The sequence below is a fragment of the Centropristis striata genome, chromosome 12, assembly GCF_030273125.1.
Source record: "Centropristis striata isolate RG_2023a ecotype Rhode Island chromosome 12, C.striata_1.0, whole genome shotgun sequence".
Taxonomy (NCBI): domain Eukaryota; kingdom Metazoa; phylum Chordata; class Actinopteri; order Perciformes; family Serranidae; genus Centropristis; species Centropristis striata.
Genome location: NC_081528.1, coordinates 4,007,679 through 4,021,106, shown reverse-complemented (window position 1 = coordinate 4,021,106; position 13,428 = coordinate 4,007,679). Strand labels below are relative to the sequence as shown.

The 13,428-nt window shown below is 34.0% G+C and overlaps 1 protein-coding gene across 2 annotated transcripts in view; it reads left to right on the top strand.

Moving 5' to 3' along the window:
* Positions 1-13,184, top strand: part of LOC131981950 (alpha-1,3-mannosyl-glycoprotein 4-beta-N-acetylglucosaminyltransferase A-like) — a 39,824-nt gene extending 26,640 nt beyond the window's left edge. Inside the window, exons 13-15 of one of the 2 annotated variants that reach the window (XM_059346492.1) lie at positions 5,007-5,082; positions 10,392-10,504; positions 12,856-13,184. In XM_059346492.1, the coding sequence (XP_059202475.1) occupies positions 5,007-5,082; positions 10,392-10,504; positions 12,856-12,873 (207 nt within the window). In that variant the 3' untranslated portion in view covers positions 12,874-13,184. Of the gene's footprint in view, positions 1-5,006; positions 5,297-10,391; positions 10,505-12,855 lie in introns of those variants that run through there. The other variant, XM_059346491.1, reaches the window with a different exon arrangement.
* Positions 13,185-13,428: the final 244 nt, after the last annotated feature.

Sequence of the window (13,428 nt, the reverse complement as noted above, 5' to 3'; positions counted from 1 at the left end):
CTTACTTTTTGTCTTTCCTACAACGTTATTCCTCTCTCCTACAGCGTCCATTACAATACATGCATATGGTAAATTATGCAAATTAGGTGATGACGTCATTCAGCTACTAGGACAGCCAATAGTAACATTCCTTACTGAGGGGTTGGCTACTGCAGCAAATGTTGCTCCTGGCTTTGCAAAGCCAAAATTTGCATCCAAACACGACCGCTTTGATTTTGTGTCTATAGTGATATAAAAAAAAAAGGGGTCACAACATTTTCGTTGGTCTTATTGCTCACCATAATCCTCCCACAGACCCTGATGTAAGCAGTTTAAGTTCGAAACCAGCAAAGAGTTGGTGCCGCTCTGGAATTTCTTTTTTTCCTGGCCGAGAGCCGGTTCTTATCAGATTAGGCAACGACTCCAAACCAGCCTTCAAACTGCCTTTGGTCCAAAAATGGGAAACAGTTGCTTATAAAAAGTCGCTTCTTAACAACATGCATTGATTCTGACTACATGAAAACTATCTAGGTCTTGATGGGGAGGGAATATAGTGAAATAATGAGAATAAAGGCGAAGTCACAAGAAATTGTCAAAATGAAAAGAAAAAAGTTGAAGGCACGAGAAAAAAGTCAAAATGACAAAGTTGAAATCATGGAAAAAAGGTGTAAGTCACGAGAAATGATTCAAAATGAGGGAAAAAAAGTCAAAATAACGAGAAAATAGTCAAAATACAAAGCAAAATGGCTCTTACAACATCTATTATAAATAGCCGCTTCTTAACAATATGCATTGATTCTGACTACATGAAGACATTTCACAGTGTGAAATCAAAGGTCTTGATGGGGAGGGAAGACAAAAAATATATATTGTTTGGTGGACAATGTGTGGTTATTAAACATGCCAGAAAGAATCTGGGGTGTGTAAATATTCCTTTATTCACTGTGTGCGTCCTGAATTAACCATTCCTGGTGGAAGCTGTGGCGGCTGCTGCCTTCAGAAGGTCAGAGCTAACCCCACGTCACTGGAAACTGTTGGGAAAAGAGCAAACACTTTTAAAAAATGACCCGGCAGGTGAATGGATGAACCATCTGTCTATCAGAGCCTTCAGAGCTGCTCTCTGTTCCTCTTTAAATTAATAAATCTTCTCCAGTTCTGAGAGAACTGAAGCTAAACTCTAACACCAGTTCATAACTATTTGACACTGATTTGCAAAAGGAAGTTGACTCATACACAAATATCCTGTCCTTTCACTTATGACCCACTAGAAGTGTGTAGTTGTGTCTGTTTCTGCAGAGACGCTGCTCTCCTTTGGGCAAGATGATGCAAAATAGCAGTCAGCAGCAGCAAGTAAAATTCAAATATAGAGAGTTTAACCCTCTAGAGTCCATGAAACAACCGGCACATTACTTCTTCATGATGTGAAGACATAAAAATGAAGCAACATTGAGTCTCTCCATCAGCTTCCCTCTAAAGTTCTGGCTTGAAACTCCATACCAGATTTTTTTAATATTATATTCTGCCAAGTAAAACGGAGATACTGTCAAATATATTTAGTATAAAAATATAGAAGTATATATTATCCTCATTGTACCTGATATATGTAATATTTGCAACCTGTTTTCATATTTGCAACATTTAAAATTTTGTGTCTTGAAATATAATTTTCAAGATCAGATTTTATGTTTTCCTTTGTTTCTTTTGGGTTCAACATTTTGATCCAGTAAGTCAAAGTTTTAAAAGTAATTATCAGGACGTATAGGTGAGGTAACGCTGAAAAAACTGATACCAACATGGCATGGTGAAGATTTTTTAACAGATTTTTTTAAGGACATAATAGCCGAAGATTTCAGAGGGTTAAATGGGGGTACAGCTTGTTCTGGGGTTTGCTTTTTACTTTAGTTGAGCGGGAAGGAGGTGCCAAGTTTAAATGTTGTGTTTACAAACAGCAGGAGACAATTCCTGCACATTGTGCCTTTAACCTTCGAGCCACCTTAGGGTCCAAACTTGTACATTCAGCTAATTTTATGTTTTTGATTCTCAATATATCAGTCAGTTTAAAGGCTAATTATATGAAACTTGGCCAAGGTTTGTTTTTTATTATAATTTAAAAAATTCCAAAATTCCTCTTTTGCAATGTGTATAGAATAGGAGATAGTCAAGGCTGTAATAAGCTCACCACAAATATTCCACCTTATTCCACCTAATTTTTTAAAATATTGCATATTTTGTGTTTTTGCCCCTTGAGAAAATCAGTGGTTCTTATGACAAAAAGGGCATTAAAACATAAAAAATGAAAAAATAAATAAAAACATTTTTATATCTATGCTCCTAACTGATTTGATGTGGTGAAAGTGAAAAAAAAATTATATATTACATTTTTATAACACTTGTATGAGAGACAAAAAACACCCACAAAAAAAATACAAAAAACACACAAAAACACATAAAAACACACAGAAATCCCACACAAAAATTACAAAAAACACACATTAAAAAATAAAAACACAAAAAATACACAAAAACACGCAAAAAACACACATAAAAATGCACAAAAAATTGCAAAAAACACATGAAAAAACACAAAAAACATTAAACACAAAAGAGTTGACGCGCTAAATGGGACATGGAAACTTCTAGAAAAGCCAAAACCTTAAGGGGAAGCTGACAGCAGCAGGACTCCAGAGGGTTAAATACAAGGAGAATAATTCAAGAGAAAAGAAATGTTGCTGTCAATTTCTCTGCCATCATTTTCCTATTTATAACTTGTGACTTCATCCACCTTTGTCTTACAGTATCAGTGTGATATAATCAGGAGTGTGTCCAGAGATTAGAGGAGGGAGTGGAGGTGGAATATTCATGACACACCTCGTTCAGAGCTGCTGAAACCAGAGACTTCCAGTCTGAACCCTGTGGAGTCTCCAAAACTCCAAATAATCCAGACTTGTTGCCTCCATCAGACTAGAAAACAAAGCAGCGTGGAGCCCTACTGTAAATTTACCTCTAAAGTTCTGGCTGTAAACTCCATGAGGCCAGTTTCAGTTTGATGATGATATACCAAGTAAAACTGGAGACAAGCTCAAATAGATTTAGTATCAAATGATAGAACTGGATGGAACCCTCTTATATGTTAGATTTGACACCTTTGTTCACATTTGACACATTTACATTTTTTTATTAAGCATGATAGTGTTTTGAAAGTTTAAAAAAAACATTCAAAATCACATTTTATGTTGGACCATAGGACTAAAAAAGACACAAAATGACAAAAAAAGACACAAAATAACCAGAAAAAGACCAAAATTGACAAAAAAAGACACAAAAAGACCAAAAAAAGACACAAAATGACCAAAAAAAGACATAAAATGACCCAAAAAGACACAAAATGACCCAAAAAAGACACAAAATGACTCAACAAGACACAAAATGACCAGAAAAAGACACAAATTGACCAAAAAAGACACAAAATGACCAAAAAAAGGACACAAAATGACTTAAAAAAGACACAAAATAACCAGAAAAAGACACAAATTGACACAAAAAGACACAAAAAGACAAAAAAAGACACAAAATGACAAAAAAAGACATAAAATGACAAAAAAAAGACATAAAATGACCCAAAAAGACCCAAAATGACCCAAAAAAGACACAAAAAGATCAAAAAAAGACACAAAAAGACCAAATAAAGGACACAAAATGACCAAAAATGACTAAAATGAAGGGCAAAATCAAAAGTATTCAAAAACGGCCAAAATAGGCTCAGACCCCAGAGGGTTAATATTGATCACTGAGCAGTTTTAGAGTCAGCAGGATGTGTTGGGTGGCCACGAACAGCATCAGCTGGTTTTATTCTTTATTCAAGTCTTTGAAACGTTGATTTGATGATAACAGTTACTGATTGTGTATTCTACACAGAGCAGTGTGTGTAATGTGTGTAATGGGTGATAGCTAGAAGTTCAGGGAGAGGCTGGAAGGTTCAAGTCTACAGGAGGTTTCTGTCAAACACTTATAACATTTGTATTTCTCTTTCTGACTACTCAAGGCGTCTGGTTATTCAGGCTACCCTCTCCATTAGAGGTGTGAATCACATACCTGATTCACGATACAATCACTGCAAAAAAGGTGTGTCTAAAAACCAGATAAAAACAGTAAATCTGAGGGAAATGATCTTGCTGCATGGACAGATAATTTACCTTAACAAGATTTCTTCAATGAAGATTGTTAAATCTAGAAATAAACATGTTGAACACTTAAAATAAGAAATTAATTCTTAAAACTAGATAAATTAAAGCTGCAAGCTGTGATGAACTGGCCTGAGCAGAGTGACCTGATGATTATTTGTTTCTTACCAAGTTAAAAAAATATTTTTTTCAGTAAAAACAGTAAAATATTGTAAATAAATTCAGTAAAATACAATAAAAAACCCAGTCAAATATTGTAAATAAATTCAGAAAAATACAGTAAAAAACAGTAAAATATTTAAAATAAATTCAGTAAAAAAACAGTAAGCTATTTTTAATAAATTCAGAAAAAACTGTGAAAAATGGTAAAATATTTTAATAAATTCAGTAAAATACAATAAAAACAGTAAAATATTGTAAATAAATTCAGTAAAATGCAGTGAAATCAGTGAAAGGATTCATATCTGAAAAAGTTGAAATTCTGTGTAAATAAAAACAGACTGCATTGTATGGACTTAACAAGTCCATACAATGTAAAGCACATTAAGATCGTAACTCATATACAACAACTTCCTTACTTACTAGTAATTAGCAATAATTCTGAGGTTATTGAGGGAAAACTCTTAGTTAATGTCTTACTGGTTGTATAATAAGGCCATGCAGAATAAGGCATTAATAACAACTTAATAACGACTAATTAAGAGACAATATGTTACTTATTTGCATGCTAATAAGCAACTAATTCATGTTGAATATGTGTTCCCTAATATAAAGAGTTACCAGTTCTTTTCTTTGGTGTGTTTGTGGAGTAAACTTAACTGATGTTTTCTGTTTTTTGTCCTCCAGGTTACAGCACCAGACACACGAGTGACCGGTTCGTCTTCTCCAGACAAACAGTCTAATAATGGCTTCGTCGTTATTGGTAAATACATCAAACACATTCATAACCTCATAAAAAAACACAGTCTGACGGGTGTTTCACTGTATTCAGGAGTTCACAGAGTACATGACTTGCCCACCATTGTTTTTCTTTTTTTTAGTATAGAAATACTTAGTTAATGTTTGCATATCAGCCCCAAACTCAATGAAATTAAATGAAATATATGATTTGTAAAAAACAAGCATGTGTGTTTTAGTGGTCTGCAACCAGCTGTGATGGCCTCGTCTGTTTTTTAAGTTAAAGTCGTTTCATGTAAAGCATAGATATCTGACCGACTGGTTAGATCAGAACCCTAACACTATTTGAAGGGTTAATTCACAAAGGGATTGCAAGGCTTTTGGGGCCACAAAACATACACTAACCGTGCTGCTGAGCAAAGTGCGTCTCAGTGCTCCGATTCTATTAGAGCAGGGGTCTCAAACTCAAATTACCTGGGGGGCCGCTGGAGGCAGTATCAAAATGACAGAAAAAAGACACAACATTACAAAAAAAAGACACAAAACGACCAAAAAAAGAAACAAAACGACCAAAAAAAGACACAAAATGACAGAAAAAAAGACACAACATTACTAAAAAAAGACACAAATTTACCAAAAAAAGAGAAAATGAAAAAAACCCACTATATTACTTAAAAAAGACTCAAAATGACCAAGAAAAGACAAAAAAAATACTAAATAAAGACAAAAAAATCACAGAATTACCAAAAAAGACGCAAAATTATTAAAAAAGACACAAAATTACAAAAAAATACACATTATTAAAAAAAGACACAAAATTATTTAAAAAAGACACAAAATTACCAAAAAAGACACAAAATTATTAAAAAAATACACAAAATTACCAAAAAAGACACAAAATTATTAAAAATGACACAAAATTACCAAAAAAGTAATTTAAGGGACCTTCCACACAACATGGTAAAGAGACATATAAAACTCACATTAAACTTTCATATCAAGGTGGGGGCCACAAAATATCGTCACGAGGGCCACAATTGGCCCGCGGGCCGCAAGTTTGAGACCCATGTATTAGATGATGTAATATGCACATATTTGGTGCAAAATCTGCCCCTTTCTATGCAAATGAGCCTCTACATTAAGATTAAATTAATTTATTAATCCTGCAATGGGGAAATCCAAACTCTGCATTAAACCCTTCCTTTTTTACTCACCATGCTTCGGAGCAGCAGGCAGAACATTTCCTGTGATTCTAATTAATGGAGTATCAGAGGATCTATTGTCTTGTTTTCTGTGGGTGTGAGTGCTTTTAGTTTGCATGTTTCACATTCTACTGTCAGTGTGGGGGTGTGGGAAACACGCCGGGCTAGTTCTGGTCTGGATTTAGTCTCAACTCTGATCAAACTGTTCTAGTTCAGAGAGTTGTAGCCAGAAGGTGTAATAGTAACCAATCATGCATGTGAATACACATCTACCGGTCTGACCACATACGGTTTAAAGAAGTTTCTATTACTGAATAAAACATCACTCTCTTCCCGACATGCACACACCTAGCTTTATTATTATTACTATTATTATTATCTTCCATGTTGTTGTTACCGGAAGAAGTGGAAATGTTATGTAATGTAATTTGTGTCTTTTTGGTAATTTTGTGTCATTTTGTGTCTTTTTTTTGGTCATTTTGTCTTTTTTTTGTCATTTTGTGTCTTTTTTTGTCATTTTGTGTCTTTTTTAAGTAATTTAGTGTTTTTTTCAGTTATTTTGTGTCTTTTTTTGGTAATTTTGTATCTTTTTTTGGTATTTTTTTGTCTTTTTTTGGTCATTTTGTGTCTTTTTTTGTCATTTTGTGTCTTTTTTAAGTAATTTAGGTTTTTTTTTCAGTTATTTTGTGTCTTTTTTTGGTAATTTTGTGTCTTCTTTAAATAATTTGTGTCTTTTTAAAGTAATTTAGTGTTTTTTTCAGTTATTTTGTGTCTTTTTTTAGTAATTTTGTATCTTTTTTTGGGTAATTTTTTGTCTTTTTTTGGTCATTTTGTGTCTTTTTTTTGTCATTTTGTGTCTTTTTTAAGTAATTTAGTGTTTTTTTCAGTTATTTTGTGTCTTTTTTTGGTAATTTTGTGTCTTCTTTAAATAATTTGTGTCTTTTTAAAGTAATTTAGTGTTTTTTTCAGTTATTTTGTGTCTTTTTTTAGTAATTTTGTATCTTTTTTTTGGTAATTTTTTGTCTTTTTTTGGTCATTTTGTGTCTTTTTTTGGTCATTTTGATACTGCCTCCAGCGGCCCCCGGGTAATTTGAGTTTGAGACACTACATGGACACTACCACAGGGCCACATATAGGACCGTGCACTTATGATGAAACTGCAATTTTAAATATGTTTACAGTGCAGTAACTTAACATATGTCATGCTCAAATGCATGTATAGCAGTATAAATAGGAATACAAAAGGTTTGAAGCAAATAAAAAAAAACACTTATTGCGATTTCTTTGTTTTTCAGTGCAAGAACAGCAGACCAACATTAATTGCAAGAAGTAATTTTGTGCATTTTTACACTGCACTTTTAAGATTTCATGCTCAAATGCATGTAGTTGTACTGAGGGCCACTTCAAGTGAGGGTGCGGGCCGTATGTGGCCCCTGGGCCTCATGTTGCCCATCCCTGATATATCTTATATATGATACCATGAATGTGCTAATGAAACTGACGTCAATCACACAATACAGAAACTAACTTCTGTGGCTAGACTCGTTCCGTGAACAGCGTGTAATCTTAACTTTTGTTTTGCAGAGCAGGAAATGCAGCAACCCAGATAACACCTCAACACACCCAGTTTGCAAAGTTGTCATGCAGAATTATTTAAAAAAATTATAAACAGAGAGTCCTGTGTTGTGTGCAGCAGCAGCAGCAGGTGTCAGATTTTACATATTCATTTGCTTATATTCAAACAGAGACTTGACAGCAGAGGATTTAGTGTCAAAGTGCCTATTTGGCTTCACTCTAACCACAAATAATAAAGATCTTTTCCTGTAAACTGTCAGCTGTAACACAGGTCACAAGTTTAACTGGTGTTACCGTGGCAACCCTCATATTAGAATGCACTGTAGCTGAAATCACTGTATGGACAGAAACACTTTTACACTCTGAAACATTGCAGCCTCGTTGAGTGATGTCCACTTAAAAAAATTAATCTAATTAATTAGAGTCTTTGTAATTATTTAATTGAAATTAATTGCATGTTAATCGCATATAAATATTTGACCTGAGAACAGTGAGAAGTAATTTTTTTCACGTTTTTTTAGTATACCATTGAATAATGACTGAATACATTAGCTTAAGCAACAAGAATATTGTTTATTTTTGTTCAAGTCCAACAGACCAGTGCACTTTTTTCCATTAAGTGTAGCAATAGCATATTTATAAATATAGTACATTTCATAAATCCAGGTAGCCTATAGGTAGGTAGACCTTCTGTAAACTAGAATACTTTGGTTTTTGAAGTAAAACACAATCCACGCTAGCTAGCACACTAGCCGCTAGCTGCTATATGTTTAGCATTGAGGTGATACTTGAGGCTGGATGTGCTGCGGTGATATGTGAATTCCTTGTTGCCTAGCAACACAACCATGCTCTTATCCATCAGTGTCTGTTGTTGTGTCTTTTTTTGTCATTTTGTGTCTTTTTTTAGTCATTTTGTGTCTTTTTTTTTGGTCATTTTGTGTCTTTTTTTTTTGTCATTTTGTGTCTTTTTCCGTCATTTGTCTCTGTTGTGTCTTTTTTAGTTATTTTGTGCCCTTTTTGGGTCTTTTGGGGTCTTTTTTTTTTAGCAATTTTGTGTCTTTTTTCATCTTTTTTTTAGTTATTTTGTGTCTTTTTTTGGTCATTTCCCTCCATTGGTTTTTAGTAACTAAATGTCCCATCATCCACGGGGCCAACCAAAGGTCTCATCAGCTTCTTCCTTCATGTTCACTGTGGTTTGTTGTTGTCTCAACTCATCAACGCTAGTTGGTGCTCCAGTATAATCGGTCCTCCTGAAACTCATCCAGTGAGAAACGTTCCGCGGTGCAAAAATAAGTGAGATTAAAATGTGTCAATTTTTTTAACGAGTTAATTTTTGTGTAATTAATTTATCTTAATTAACGCGTTAAAGTCCCGGCCCTAGGAAAAATGCAGGAAACATCAAACATTCTTTGCAAAAAGGCAGCAAAAGAGTGTCATTTGGGGGCTTTTGTTGCTTTACAAAAGCATCGTTCCACCCGTCCTTCTGTTGTGTCCCCTGCTGCCTCACACACACACACACACACACACACACACACACACACACACACACACACACAGTCTATAAGACATGAAGCACAGAACCATCACACTGAGAGTTCCCAGTATCAGATAACACTGCTCACCCCCTCATCACCACTTGACATTATCACCATCTGGTCAGAGATTCATAGAGGACTTTACTTCCTTCTGTCGCCTTTAACAAACCGCCTTCATCAGGGGTCTCAAACTGGCGGCCCGCGGACCAATTGAGATCCTTGTGACGATATTTTGTGGCCCCCACCTTGATATGAAAGTTTAATGTGAGTTTTATATGAATGGCACTTTACCGTGTTGTGTGTGGAAGGTCCCTTTAATTACTTTTTTGGTAATTTTGTGTCTTTTTTTGGTCAATTCTTGTCTTTTTTGGGTCATTTTGTGTCTTTTTTTGATAATTTTGTGTCTTCTTTGGTAATTGTGTCTTTTTTTTAGTAATTTTGTGCATTTTTTGGTCATTTTGTGTCTTTTTAAAATAATTGTGTGTCTTTTAGTAATTTTGTGTATTTTTTTGGTAATTCTGTGTATTTTTTTGTAATTTTGTGTCTTTTTAAAGTAATTTACTGTTTTATCAGTTTTGTGTCTTTATTGTAATTTGGTTTTCTTTTTTGGTCATTTTGTGTCTTTTTTTTGTAATTTTGTGTCTTTTTTAAGTAATTTAGTTTTTTTGGTCATTTTGTGTCTTTTTTTTTTAGTAATTTTGTCTTTTTTTGGTCATTTTGATACTGCCTCCAGCGGCCCCCAGGGAATTTGAGTTTGAGACCCCTGGCCTTGATAAATACATGTTGTGTATTGTCTGTTTGCTTACATGTTGTCCTACTAAATCACCTTCTGGGACTTTAAATCTATTTGAGATGTGCTTGTTTAAAATGCTACATGACTCACTATTATGACAAAATGATGCTTTTGTAAAGACTAAAACTTTTGTTAGCTTCTGTGCTTCCACACTTGCACATAGACAACCATATAAACCAGTTGTGTGTGTGTGTGTGTGTGTGTGTGTGTGTGTGTGTGTGTGTTCCAGGGTCCTTTGAGAACGGGGTAGCTGAGGGGGTGATTGAAGACGCCCTGCAGCCGGTCTCTGCTCTCCGCCTGGTGGTCCACTCTGATTCTGACGTCTGGGCTCTACTGAGCGAGGTCAGACCTGAAAACATGTGTCCATGTGTGAATTCACTTGTGTATGATTGTGTACTAACACCATACATAGTACATACTAGTGATGTGCCAATGAAGCCTCATGAACCATTTTCTTTATTTTCTGACTCCACTATATGGAGCTCTCTGATCAACAAAGAGCTGAAAACACACTTAATTACCATTGCTTTGGCCTTTTTCAATAAACCAAGGGCGCCATCTAGTGACTCAGAAAATAAAGCAAATGGTTCATGAGGCTTCATTGGTACATCACTAATCACAGCTGTCAATCATGAACTAAAGGTACATTTGTTTGCGCAAATATAATGATAACAACAAAAATAGCTCAAAAGAGTTTACTTTAAGAGCTGATTTCTAGACATTTTCCATGTTTTTTTTAATAATTATTTTGGTTATTATCACTGACTAATTTTGAGTCTTTTTTTGAGTAATTTTGTGTCTTTTTTTCTTTGTCATTTTGTGTCTTTTTTTTGTAATTTAGTGTCTTTTTTGGGTCATTTTGTCTTTTTTTTGTGATTTTTTCAGTTATTTTGTGTCTTTTTTTCGTCATTTTGTGTCTTTTTCTAATAATTTTGAGTCTTTTTTAGTAATTTTGTGTATTATTGGGTCATTGTTTGGTAATTTAGTGGAATTTTTCAGTTATTTTGTGTCTTTTTTTGGTCATTTTGTGTGTTTTTAAAGTAATTTAATGTTATTTTTTGTCTTTTTTAGTAATTGAGTTTTTTTCTGTCACTTTGTGTCTTTTTTTTTAATTATTTTGTATCTTTTTTTGGTCATTTTGATACTGCCTCCAGTGGCCTTCGGGTAATTTGAGTTTGAGACCCCTGGTTTAGCACCAAAAGGGTTTCAGTGGTATATGGACAGTATATTAATAAACTGTATTAGTTAAAAGTAATGTAGCCAGAAGGTGTGATTAAAACTGTCAGGTGAGTAAGCACACATGAATGTGAATACACATCTACCGGTCTGACCACATACCGTTTAAAGAAGTTCCTCTTATTTAAAACATCTTCCCGACATGCACACACCTAGTTTGATTGACAGCTCCTCACTTCCCTGTTATAGTCGTTACATGTTCGACTGGCACGACTTGCACTTTCATTATTGTCGTTGGCTGTTCTCCATGTGGCTGAGCCAGCATGCAGCATGGTGCAGGAGGCAGCACATATGACACTGCTGCTTTATTTATGATCACCACAAACAGCAGCAGGGACAACAGTGTGAGGAGCTGAGCTCAGGTTTTTTATTTTGCAGCGTCTCAAGTTTTTTTTTGAGCTGGGGTTTACATTTTACAACAATTCTAGTAATAAAATTTGAAAAAAAAAGACTAAAGAAAAATTAAATTAAATTCAAATAAACATCATTACATGTTCAGTATCAGTTTAGGATAACAATAAAAATTAAAAATTAATTAAAATAAAATACGTAAAAACATCAGTACAGTATGCTCAGTATCGGTCTATAATGACAATTAAAATAAAATAAAAAAAAACACTAAAATAAATAAATAAACATCAGTACAGAATGTTCAGTATCAGTTTAGGACAACAACAAAAATTAAAAATAAATACAACTAAATAAATAACTAAATAAACATTAGTACAGTATGTTCAGTATCAGTCTATGATTACAATTAAAATAAAAAATAAATTCAAATAAAATAAATAACTAAATAAACACTAGTAGTGTATGTTCAGTATTAGTCATTGATGACAATTAAAATAAAAAAAATAGATTAAAATAAAATAAAATACCTAAATAAACATCAGTAAAGTATGTTCAGTATCGATCTGATGACAATTAAAATTTAAAAAATGCATTTAAATTTTTTTTTAATAAATAAACATCAGTACAGTATGTTCAGTATCAGTAAGATTATATTTAAATAAATTAGAAAATATTAATAATATATAATATAATAATAAAATAAATAGCTATCATTTCTATCACTCCAAGCATATTTTTCTGCACTAAATGTTCTGTAAAAAAAAAAGAAAAAAAATGTATAAAACATTATTTTAGGTCTGACTGTACTAAATGGCAGTAGACTAACACACACACACACACACACACACACACACACACACACACAAAAGAGTGGGTTGAAAGCTGCACACTCAAATCAGATCTACAAAAAAGATTTACCAAACAAAAAAAAACAGAACAGAAAAAGAAGCAGCAGTAGAACCAGTGTGGTTAAAAGCCTCTGCTCCCTTTCTAAGGTCACTTTCATATGCACACAATAGGTGTGTGTGTGTGTGTGTGTGTGTGTGTGTGTGTCTGTGGTTGTACAGCTAAGGTTTGTTTAACACTCACTTGTTCCTGTCTGACAGATTGACATTAAAGTTTGAAGATCACAGAACAGAGGAAGCTGCTGCTGGATGAAGACACGGCGCCCCCTGCTGGATGAACTCGTTCCCTCCACAGACTTTTATTTACGAGGACTACATGAAGTGCCTAAACCGACAGCGAATGTGAGTAAACTGGAGAGTACTGGTCCCGTCAGCTCAGACTGGGCTGATCAACATGTTGACATGTGGACATGACGACACACTGCTGGCCCAGAGAAGCTGCTACAGACACTCCAAGAGTTACTCAATGAGTAATTTATTATTCTATTACATTGTTATTATTTGCAATATTTTTGTTGTAACAAATAAAGAAAAAATACAGTACTAGCTCTTCTTGTGGTGTTTATTTTTCAGCTCTCATGACATGTTTTTTTTTAACCCATAAGAACCTATGGTGACACCGTGTAACAAACACTTTAAATCTTCTATAATCTCCCATATTCAGCTTTATGCTTCACATTAACTCATTAAATCCCTAAATTTGGGTCATGTGACTGTAACAAGAAGTGACTTCTCCAACATGTGGCTGTGACTGGAAACAGAAATGTAAAAAAG